This window comes from Euphorbia lathyris, chromosome 5 (assembly GCF_963576675.1).
Source record: "Euphorbia lathyris chromosome 5, ddEupLath1.1, whole genome shotgun sequence".
Taxonomy (NCBI): domain Eukaryota; kingdom Viridiplantae; phylum Streptophyta; class Magnoliopsida; order Malpighiales; family Euphorbiaceae; genus Euphorbia; species Euphorbia lathyris.
This window is the reverse complement of record NC_088914.1, coordinates 49,570,222-49,581,612: the sequence shown is the minus strand read 5'-3', so window position 1 is coordinate 49,581,612 and position 11,391 is coordinate 49,570,222. Positions and strand designations below refer to the sequence as shown.

Genomic DNA, 11,391 nt, shown 5'->3' with positions numbered 1-11,391 from the left:
TTTGATATATTGCAATTGAGATTCTGCATATATATATATATATATGATAATTTTGTTTTAATTCTTACATATACAAAACGACTCCGTTTTAGGCACTGTCAATGTTTTCTCCGCCTGGTTATCTTAGTATATTTATGTTGATAACTGAATTATTTCTTAGTGATGAATATCTGTCACAAATTGAGTTGGTGAATGTCTTTTTCAATCTTGATGTTGTCTTTTTCTCCATAATACTTCTTAAGAGTTTAATTAAGTGTGATTTTAGAATATAAAAGCTATTTGTTTTGACATTTATTATCCATATGTATTCAAATTGAGTTCATGGAAATAATATTTTGTTTTTTTTGTAGATTATTTATTTTAAAAACAAAATAGAATCCATGGAATGAAAAAACAAAGCGCAATTCATAATTTTGTCCCAATTTTTAAGAATTTTAAGTCCTTCAAACTTAAAAGGTGTATCAAATCTCTATTTAGTCCCAATTTTATCACTTCCTATTAACGAAGTGACCAGTGTTAGGTCACAAATGCTTACCAAGTTCATGTTGTGTTCACAACTTAAACGATAATCTCTTTAAAACATCACAGTTGGCGACTCTGTATATGATCCTAGTTGCAAATGTTTAGCGACCAATATTTACAACTTTGGTTGATTGCTAAATTCCTAACAAGACCCATGCGCCTGTAACAGTTTACACGAATCAAAGTTATAATTGTAACAATTGTTGTCAGATTTACGTTTGGACCGCAAAATTATATCCGGTCCGAATTTACTATAAATTTTTATTTATTTTATAATTATTATTACAATTTCAATTGCATTACAGTTACAAATTTATCGTAAACTTCAGAATAAATTAAATATAATTAACAATATGCATAAAACTAGAAATATATATAATATTTGAAGTTCTAAGTCAAAATACACAAATATCATAATGTAAGACCTAGATTAACCTAATTGTTTAAGTTAAAATATATAAATTCATAATCTAAGACCTAATAAGGTAACCTAATAAACTAAGTCAAAATATATATACATCTGGGGCTGTAAATAAGTTGAGCCGTTCATGAGCGGTTCAGTTGTCTGCTTGGTTTGACTCGACTCGATTTGTAAATAAACCGCTCGTGAACACAATTTACTGGCTCGATTTGTCTCAAGAACCTTTTCAATACGGTCCAGATTGTTAGCTCCCGTTCATAGTTTTGCTATAGATGATACACGAGGAAGATTTTTATGGCGGGTCTTCCTTCTAATGATCAGTATATCTATGATTTTTTTCTCCCAGATGAAGCAGCAAGCATCGACCCGTAGAATCTATAAAAAAGAGATGGTTGTGGTGTGAAGTACTCTTGTGCACCTACGTCACTAGCCAAGAGTAATTTTACCTCTAACATTGATAAGTTCGCTCAATTTGAGAAATAATTCATCAAACTGTCTTCTCGATCATGAATTTTGTCATCTACACTTCATATATGACATATTTTATCACTAATTAATCAGTAATAATTCACAAACATATGATTAGATGTGGAAAAAAATCAAATTCTTTTTAAAAAATATATTGTATTTTGTACGAGAAAAAAATTTCAAATATTTTACCGAATTTTAAAATATTAATATCTAGTTCAATTATTAAATCTGAAAAAGTATGAATTTTTTTTTTTTAAACAACGTATATACAAATAGTGTAGAATAAAGAATAAAATGTGTGTATTATATAATGTTTAAAATTGACCCATTTATCAATGTTAAGAAATAAAATTATTCTTAACTATCAACTTTAAAAGTAAAATTGCACCATTTTAAATATTACGGATAAAATTGCTGATTGATGTAAAATGTTTATTTTTACGTAGTAAAGTACTCCCTCAATTCCATTATATAAGTCATTTTAGAGTATTTCACACAAATTAAGAAATATATTGGTTAATTAAAAAAACTTCTCTCTCATGTCACTATTGGACAATAAGTATTGGAATATTAAAAAACACATGTACCAATATAAAAAATAATTCTCTCTTATATCACTATTGAATAATAAATATTGAAATCCTGACTTATATTTAAACAAAAAGGGATTAGCAAACAGTTTTGTTGCCACGATGCCGCGATGTGTAAAGCGTATAAAGAGGGAAATGAATAACGATCAATTTGGAATGTCAAACGAAGAAAGGAAACTTGTTTTGTTTCCCCACTCGCAAAGTTTTCCTCCCCGTGAATCCCGCTGCTGATTCTTACATTTGGCCTGGGCAGAATTCATCTTCTTCGTCTTCGTCTTCCACACTACCTATTCCTTCCTATTGTCCCATCTTTATTATTTCATTTATTTATTTTTTAGGCTGTTTTAGATGGATTTCACAATTCAGGATCAAAAACTTGGGGGTGCAATCATGGGTAAGCTCACCAGGCTATCTAGCTGGTCGCCCCTTCTCCTTTTAATCACGATTATACTGCTTCTGTCTATCCAAATCACAACTAAAACCCTATACCCGATACAAAAAATTGTTTCTGGATCCTCTGAAACTGCTGATTTTAAGGACCATCGGAGGACCTGTTCTGGTTTCCAGCCAGATTTTCCTAGGAGGAAAGTTGTGATGTCCATCGTCGATTTTGGTGGGGTTAGTGATGGTAACACCTCAAATACAGAAACGTTTCGGAAAGCCGTGCGATACATGCAGCGTTTCGGATATCAAGGTGGCTCCCAGCTCAATGTCCCTAAGGGTGTTTGGCTAACTGGAAGCTTTAACCTTACCAGTAATTTTACCTTGTTTCTTGAAGAAGGTGCAGTGATTCTGGCCTCCCAGGTACTTAATGTTTCTGATTATATGAATGATTATTTCACTTATATGAATGTTCAAAAGAAAAATTCAACTGGTTTTAGGCATAACAGAACAGAAACAGAAACAGATTATTTTCAACTTCTTCTCATGGGTCCCAAAATTCATAAATTCGTTTATTCATAGCAAAGCTAACTGCCCCTGTTACTTGAGAGAATTACACATTCATGTATCATTTAATTCAATTGCTTTTAATGTAATTGATATTTTTGTTGTGTTATCATCATGTGCTTGATCATATATGTAAAATTGACGAATTATTAAATGCATGTTAAATGTTAAGGAGAAAGCACTTTTTCGTTTTCTTAGCAAGTACTTTCATGGTGATGATTGCTGTGTTTTTGTCACCTACAAAGGTAAATAAATACTTTTCAACTATATCCTGTCATTATTATTTTATTTTCTGTTTTTGAACTATAGGACCTAAAGGAATGGCCTATAATAGAGCCATTGCCTTCTTATGGAAGAGGGAGAGAGAGATTAGGAGGAAGACATATTAGCCTTATTCATGGGAATGGGCTTACCAATGTCATTATTACAGGTATCAAGCATGTTCACTTTGCTTTTCTCTTTCATTTGATTTTGTACATATAAAAAATTCTTGGCTCAGAGTGCTTTAGTTTTTCTTACTTAAGCATATCATACTTCCAGAAGAGACTACAAATCGCGTACATGTGATTATTATCCAGTTCTTGAATATTGAATACAAATCACCATGTATCCTGCACTTATTAAAAGCTGTGTTTTTTTGCCAAAGGCACCCTTGTTTAAAAGAAAATGATGAGTTACACCTCGATACCTCATCTCAAATGTACATAATTATTAGTGTTAATTAACAAGTTGAATCAGAAGAAACTGCTGCAAAGCTGAGGCATCTCAATAGTTTATTCTAGTCGACCTATACTTGCCTAAGAGATATGTTTGAAATGGTGATTGGAGAATCCTATGAACTTTCAGTTGCTGAGGAGAGTGATTGTAGGTTTTCTTCTCCTAGGTATTGGGTCAATTTCTTAAATAAAAATGATGTTTGGCTCTTGTAGTGACTTCAAAACAGTGTTTGTTTGCTATCTGACAGGATACAGGAATTTTAACCAGTTTCAAACGCTTACTTGATTGGAAATGACTGTGTTTTGAACCATGATCAGTAAACTTATACAGAAGTTCAAAAACGAAAAAGCTCCCAGTTATGTCCATCCACTAGAATTAGGAAAACGATGGATGTGATTCATATGAAATCAAAACTTAGAATGGTGCAGCAATCACCAAATCAAACCACCTCAAGTCCTTTATCTACATTTCTTGTATAATTTTCATAACGAGTCTAGTGTTCTTAGTATATTTTACTCGAATTTCTAGCGCAAGGAGAATCTGTCACTACTCATTACCTTCCTGAACATAAATCTGAATTTGGAATAGCATAGGTCAGCTCAATTTGACTCTAACTCAGCTTCAAGAGTAAGAATATGTCAAACAATATTTATATATTTGCAGGGCATAATGGAACAATTGATGGTCAAGGGAGGATATGGTGGGAATTATGGTGGAACAAAACATTAGAGCACACAAGAGGGCATCTTCTGGAGCTAATGCACTCTCATAATATTCTTATTTCTAACTTGACTCTCCGTAATTCTCCTTTTTGGACCATACATCCGGTTTACTGCAGGTTTTTACTTTCTTGTGTTCTTCTTCCCTTGGTATTATTTATTTCCTTGCAGATTGTAATTAACTTAAAAGTTCTCTTTAATATATAAATGTTGTGTGGAATTTACTGTTATTTTAATGTGCTATACCCTATTGTTTATGGGATGACTGATGAGGATATCTTCTGTAACTAAAAAACATCAGATAAGTGGATAACATGGAGCAGAATGATTAGACTCTTCTTTAAACCCTTTTCATCTACCTCATGGTTTATCATTATTTCAACTGTCATTGATTTTTTTTTTTATATTTCCTACTCTTCCAGGTGGCTTCAATTTTGTGAGTGGACCTTGGGTAGAAGAAGTAATGAAAGCCTAATGCCTGTAGGAAACTGTTATGCATATTTGTTAAAAGCGCGCCACAGGCGAGGCTTAAGGTCCTGCTCGTAATTAGTCCTAGGCGAGTCTCTGTTTTAAAAGGCTCTCGCCGGGGCTTCGCAGGCATGCCTCTCATGTGTTTTAATTTAGTGATATGCTCTTTTAATGTATTTTTACTGAGTCTCATTAAAATAAAAGGATGATTAATCTCAATCAGTTATCCTTTTAGCAAATGTAAATCTACCGTTGATCTAAGTAAAAAAGAATAAGGAGAGACATAAAAATAGAAGGGAGGGAAGAAGAGTAAGAGATGTAAAGGAGAGGAGCTCCTTCAGTGCGACCAAGAGACCAGCAGAGTTCTGCTGCGATTCTAGAATTCTTAGTCTCTGTTGTCAACACTTAATTTGGTGTTTTTGACTTCTAATATTATTTCTCTTATGTGGTTTTGTGTTGTTTGTGTGGTTACAAGTGTTTTTTTTTAGTTCATCATAACTTGTCCCTTAACTACTAATAGAGTATTAGTGACGTTAGTATCAAATATTGATAATTATATTTTGTATCAATCTCCTTAGTGGCCTTGCGCCTTTAACGACTATGCTGTTATAATTGTGGCTGTTCCTTTTTGTTTTTATTTTCATAAATTTCATGATCTTGGATAATACAGATGGATAACTGATTTTAAGTCATAATTGTTTCAGTAATGTTGTGATTAAAGACATGACAATTTTGGCTCCCCTCAATGCCCCAAATACTGATGGTATAGACCCAGGTTTGCTACTTCTCTTCCCTATCTTCTTTCAAACCCTCCTGGGCTAAACACTCGATGGCAAAGTAGATCATTTATCTTTTTGTTTGCCGTTTTTGCAGACTCAAGCACCAATGTGTGCATTGAAGACTGTTACATTGAGAGTGGAGATGACCTTGTAGCAGTGAAAAGTGGGTGGGACCAGTACGGCATCAGAATGGCTCAACCAAGTTCAAACATCGTAATAAGGAGAATTTCGGGCACAACCCCAACTTGTTCAGGAATTGGAATTGGTAGTGAGATGTCTGGTGGAATTGTTAACATAACAATTGAAGATGTGCATATCTGGGATTCAGCAGCAGGTGTGAGAATAAAAACTGACACAGGAAGAGGAGGATATATAGCAAACATTACTGTAAAAAATATAACAATGGAGAGAGTTAAGATTCCTATTAAATTCAGTAGAGGGTCGAATGATCATCCAGATGATGGATGGGATCCAAAGGCCAACCCGGTTGTGAAAGGTGTGAGTATAAGTAATGTGGTTAGTTTAAATTCAACAAAAGCCCCAGTTTTGCAGGGAATCAAGGATGCACCATTTGGTGGAATATGCATGAAAAATGTGACGATGATTGGGTTAGCATCTTCTGCCACATGGCATTGTGAGTTTGTTTCAGGATATGCCAATGATGTTTTTCCAATGCCATGCCCCCAGTTACAGAATGATATCAATTCATCTTGGTGTTCATACTCTTAATTTTTTTGGAATTATTTGGAGGGTTCAAGCTTTATATACATGCAATATGGTCAACTCTGCATCAGGCGAATTACAGTTATAGAACCACTACAGGTGTGGTTGGGTGAAATCGGCTTGAAGAATGACATTACAAGAGAATCTTTTGCATGGACTAGTCTTGATATCAAGCATTTTACCAAATGAGCTCCCGGATTGCAGATGGATTTCTGAGTTGAGCAGTTTTTATTAGTCCGAATACTGTACAGATTTGTTTGGAGGAGGTTTCACTATACCATACTTATTACCTTTATTTACATTATCAAAATATTTATGGATTTTTTTTTTTTGGCTGCAAGTATAATTCTCAGTGATTAATGAATATTCTAGCTCTCAAGGATTATAATAAAAAAGAAAATGAAGAGAGAAACTGAAGTTTGAGATTGATTCTTAATGGGGAAGTAGATACAAATTTTCAATAAGAGAAAGAAGTTGATACATATTTTCACCATTTCCAGAAAACATTGGAGCCACACTTGTACTTGTCCTTTCCTGCACACTCCACTTCCAGATCGTCGGAAATGAATGGCACTTTCTGCAACCATCAGGAAGGAATTATGAGGTGAGGACTCACTCAGTAGTGGAAGATGAGTATTATGTATATATATAAAAAAAAAGATTGTACCTTTTGCTTGGCAAGATCTTGACAGCCGGTGAAGTTCTCAGGGAATTTGCAAGATCCAAATTGAACAGTGAATGCTCTTGCAAAATTGGCACCACTTGTAGCTAATCTCTTCTTGTCATTCAATTCCTAGAGTCACAAGAAATAAAAGAATTGAGTTTATTTTTCCAAAGATAAAGATTGGAAGTAGGTAGCAGATAAACCTTGTTAGCCTTGCTCTTTTCAAGGTAATCGTCAATGACTCCAGCAGTGGCAGTGGCTGAGGAAGATGTGAGAAGTGTAGCAGCAAGGCAAAGCATAGCAGCTCTTCTTCCTTCAATTTTGGAATCAGAAACTTTAGCCTGCTGTTGGGCTCTAATAGCAGCCATTTTTGGAACTACTGAAAGAGCAGGCGTCGGAGATAATTTTGAGCTAAGATCATCAGAAGAAGAAGATCCGTTGCCTGAGATAGCATAGTTCCATGTTAAAACACTGGAGTTCATGGCTGCCATTGTTTACTTAAGTTATGACCAAGGAAGAGAAATGAGATTGAGAATAATATTAAGGGTATATATGACGGATGTGAATGTAATGAAAGATTGTGGTTGGGATTTAGATAAGGTGAGATTTCCTCATTCCTCATTTGCTAATTTCCATTACTTTTGGCTATTGAATGGCGTGTGCTCAACTTGGCCCACTTTCTATCTCTATGTTTCATTTCTTTATGTTACCAAAATAAGATCATGTGATTTACCACATTGCTCATCTTTCATTTATCTTTACCAGGAGACCCTTTTTATAACTTCTTCAACAATTTCACTTTGCTTTATTCCCATTTGGACGCTCCCACATGAAACTACGTTGTCTTCAAACATCATCCACCCTCTAAATTTATTCAAAAAGTTTAGTTAGCCCCTAACTTTCAAACTGTCCTCTCAATTTGTTTAAAATATTCCGTCTCCCAACTTGCTTAAAACGTAGTGGATCAATCCCTCAGTTGCAAATAAGTAAACTGCATGCACAAGGTGTGTTGTATGCGTCTTGAAAAAATCAAACGAATTGACACGCAAGCGGTACCTCGGGAAGAAAGGAGGTTGATAATATTATTCACTTTTGGGTGTGTTTTAATAGTCAGGTACACAGGAACGAAGAGTTGTTACAAGTGGAGCAATGAACGTCAAAACTTCTGCTCAAGTAACACGAGATATTGGATTTCACGATGAAAATAATAATAAGAGTTGTTACAAGTGGAGCAATGAACGTCAAAACTTCTGCTCAAGTAACACGAGATATTGGATTTCACGATGAAAATAATAATAATTGATAACATTGAGATATTCTCCACGGGATCAAAGAGGATATTTATCAAAACGGCAGCGTATTGGGAGCGCCAGGGAAGCGATGGCGTATCAAGCAAGTCATCCAAGTGGCGGATCACCTAGATTCCGCCACACGTTATCCGTAGTCAAACCTACGTGAGACTTGCCATTACGCCTCGATCCGCCCGCCGAACGGTAGAGCCGATTCCCAATAAAGGCAATTAATGGAACATTAATGAGCTAACGGTCACACTTAAAGGAGATCCGTAACCGCCATTAATGAGGCATTAATGGGGACTTTCGGGTTACTGGAAGTTATGATCAGATGACTATAAATAGCTTGCACCCCAAGCTATTGATGTACACACATTCTCTCTTTCAAACCCTACTTTGTCAATATAGTTTATTCTCCATTTCCATACTGACTTTGGCATCGGAGCTTCCCCCCGTCGAACCCAACGACGCCCCCACAAGGAAGGAAGCTGATCAGAAATTCACCACAAGTTATCAATTGGTGCGGTGATCGTGGAATCCTAACCCAATAAGGATTTTGTTCACATCTTAAACATAGCAAGTGGAGGGTCCAATCCCTCAACAGGAACTGAAATACCACCCATAACGCCATCAACTAATCATGCTACGAACGCTGGTCGCGTTGATCCTGATGCACCAACTGTACACAGAGAGGGGAGCATGTCGCTTGACTCTTTCATTGAAATTTGCGCGGGGTCCATCGGGAGAGAGCATGGACCCGCCATGTAGAGTCGACTGAGGTCTTACCTGCTAGTTCCCCCATTCAACCTCCGTCGTCCTCCACCAGTTCCTACGCCGTCACAATGGCAGAATACTATTATAGGACTCAATGCTCGTGACTCGTCGTTTCTTCTTTCTCAACCTGTGGATTCCACAGTTGTTAACCCCGCGCTCGCCAGCAGCCAACCGTTGAATCGAAGGCTATTTTCTGATGTAGCGGAAGGGAGTCAAAGGAATGATCAAACTCTTCCTAGGGGCACCGAAAACCTTGGGATCACCATCGGCGGTCAGGAGGGTCGGAGGCACAGGAAGCGTAAGAAGATGCATGGAAAGGAGCGATCTCGATCCCCTTCCCACCCCAGGCGTAGATCACCCCGGTGAGGTAGATCTCCTCCAGCATCTGACCGAAGGAGAAGTGAGCGGCAAGCTGGGTCACCTCGGCAGGTTAGGCAACATCCGCCACCAAACCAGGGAGAAAATAGGCGAGCTCATCCAGGCGGACGTGGCGGAGGTGGTAGAAGGTCACCATCAGATCCATCATCCGACTCTAGCTCTTCGTCTTCTCAAAGTAGACCTCCAGGTAGGAGGCGTCCTAGGGAGAATCAAGGTTCTATCGCACAGCAGATTAGAGCCGAGATACGCCGTCAGAACGAAGAGAATGTCAGGTATAACCCATTCGCCAATCGTGATTCGCCCTTCACTGCGTGGATCGAGGCTGAGGAAACTGAGAGGCACTTTAAGATTCTCAACATCCAAGTCTACTCAGGTGAGGATAATCCTGAAGCCCATGCAAGGAAGTATCGCATGTTGCTTAGCCTTAATCGAGCGAGTGAGGCAGTGCTGTGTCGGATGTTCATCACTACGCTAAAAGGTCCTACCTACGACTGGTTCCAGTCTCTTCCCCCAGGATTCGATTGACAGCTAGGATCAGTTAAGTCGAGAATTTTGTGCGAAATTCACCGGATGCATTCCTCCAGTGGTTAAATCACGAAAACTCTTTGAGTTGAAACAGAAAGAGAATGAACCCCTTCGGGAGTATGTCGACAATTTCAACAAGTTGTGTATCCGCATTGTTGATGTGGATGTCTCCATGGCAGTGGAAGCGCTAGTGAAGAACACAACATGTAAAAGCTTACAGGAAGATCTAATTAGAAACAAACTGAAAAATATGGCAGAACTGATAGAAAGATGCAAGGATTTCATGGAGTTTGACGACATCCGCAGAGAGTCTGTATCTCCACCCAAGAGAGACAAAGGCGAATCTCGTAGACAGGACAAAGAAAAGGAACGGCTCCCTGATTCGTCATCCCGAGGTAGGCGAAGAGGCTCTAGGAACAAATCAGCATACATATCATCGTTTACACCATTAAATGCCTCAAAAAGTGAAGTGCTAATGTGGATAGAGAACAACCAGCACAAACGGAGCATTTCATACCCCGAACCAAAAGGGGGGAGTACACCAACACGGGAAAAAATCCCAAAAATTATTACAAGTACCACAGGAGGAATGGTCATGAGACGGATGCATGCTGGGAGTTGGCCAGGGAGATAGAAAGGCTTATCGAAAGGGGAAAGTTGGACCGGTTCGTCCAAAATGATAACAAGAAAGGAGATGGTGATAAACCAAGGGATAATCCGAAAAAGAAGGCGAAAGGGGTCATTAATGTCATAGCGGGCGGACCAGGGTATCAACCTGCGCTAAAGAAGACAAAAACCACTGCTCTTGACAGGACATCCCTCAACCGCCCTTTCGCGGATGTAGGCCCAGAGGTTCCCCCTCACGCAGATGCTCTGGTCATCACCATGATGGTGGAAGGATGGGAAATGAAAAGAGTAATGATTGACACTGGCAGTTCATGCAATGTCATTACAAGAGGGGCATTTGCCAAGCTCAAGATCGATCCTATCCAGGTGGAGACCACCATTGTAGACATCCTGGGAGTAACAGGACACACAATCCAGACGAAAGGGCAGGTAATGTTGGAATGCGAGTTGGCAAATGAAGATCAAGTCTGGAGGGGAGATATGGAGTTCTCCATTATAGATGGCCAGTTGGCTTATAATGTCATCTTGGGATGACCTTTCATCTCAGAGGCGGCGGCTCTCATATCCATTCGCCATTTAACCATATACATCCCTATTGCCAAGGGAGGAGTAATGGTCAAAGGGAACCAAAGAGTTGCTCATGAGACATATTCGGCATCCTTGACGATTCGCCCACAGTCTAAGGATGATGAAGAGGAGGAACTTGTCACAATGGCCCTGGGAGATACAGAGATGTTTCTTATGGCAAATAGAAAGCAGGCACGAATCGCTAG

The 11,391-nt window shown here is 38.1% G+C and overlaps 2 protein-coding genes across 3 annotated transcripts; one reads left to right on the top strand and one right to left on the bottom strand.

Annotated features, from left to right (window-relative positions):
- Positions 1–2,117: 2,117 nt before the first annotated feature.
- LOC136229354 (probable polygalacturonase) lies at positions 2,118–6,687 on the top strand. Its single transcript, XM_066018079.1, has 5 exons — positions 2,118–2,808; positions 3,262–3,382; positions 4,333–4,507; positions 5,561–5,631; positions 5,730–6,687. The coding sequence occupies exons 1-5, from the start codon at positions 2,353–2,355 to the stop codon at positions 6,362–6,364; spliced, it is 1,458 nt and encodes a 485-aa protein (XP_065874151.1). The 5' UTR covers positions 2,118–2,352; the 3' UTR covers positions 6,365–6,687.
- Positions 6,688–6,758: 71 nt separating this feature from the next.
- Positions 6,759–7,557, bottom strand: LOC136229355 (photosystem I reaction center subunit N, chloroplastic). 2 transcript variants are annotated; one of them, XM_066018081.1, is made up of 3 exons: positions 7,226–7,557; positions 7,026–7,151; positions 6,759–6,931 (listed from the first exon to the last, which is right to left on the bottom strand). In XM_066018081.1, exons 1-3 carry the CDS (start codon positions 7,511–7,513, stop codon positions 6,791–6,793), a joined length of 555 nt encoding a protein of 184 aa, XP_065874153.1. In that variant the 5' UTR covers positions 7,514–7,557; the 3' UTR covers positions 6,759–6,790. The 2 variants fall into 2 exon arrangements, with proteins under 2 accessions (XP_065874153.1, XP_065874152.1); XM_066018080.1 differs by having other exon boundaries at positions 6,759–6,935; positions 7,226–7,554.
- Between the last annotated feature and the right edge of the window lie 3,834 nt (positions 7,558–11,391).

Excerpts from the sequence above, each read along its gene's own strand:
- LOC136229355 (XM_066018081.1), bottom strand. The coding sequence starts at position 7,513 with ATGGCAGCCATGAACTCCAGTGTTTTAACATGGAACTATGCTATCTCA. Across the intron at positions 7,152-7,225 it reads AAAAGAGCAAGGCTAACAAG|GAATTGAATGACAAGAAGAG; the intron begins GTTTATCTGCTA and ends TTGTGACTCTAG. Across the intron at positions 6,932-7,025 it reads AAGATCTTGCCAAGCAAAAG|TGCCATTCATTTCCGACGAT; the intron begins GTACAATCTTTT and ends GGTTGCAGAAAG.
- LOC136229354 (XM_066018079.1), top strand. The coding sequence starts at position 2,353 with ATGGATTTCACAATTCAGGATCAAAAACTTGGGGGTGCAATCATGGGT. Across the intron at positions 2,809-3,261 it reads CAGTGATTCTGGCCTCCCAG|GACCTAAAGGAATGGCCTAT; the intron begins GTACTTAATGTT and ends TTTGAACTATAG. Across the intron at positions 4,508-5,560 it reads ATACATCCGGTTTACTGCAG|TAATGTTGTGATTAAAGACA; the intron begins GTTTTTACTTTC and ends TAATTGTTTCAG.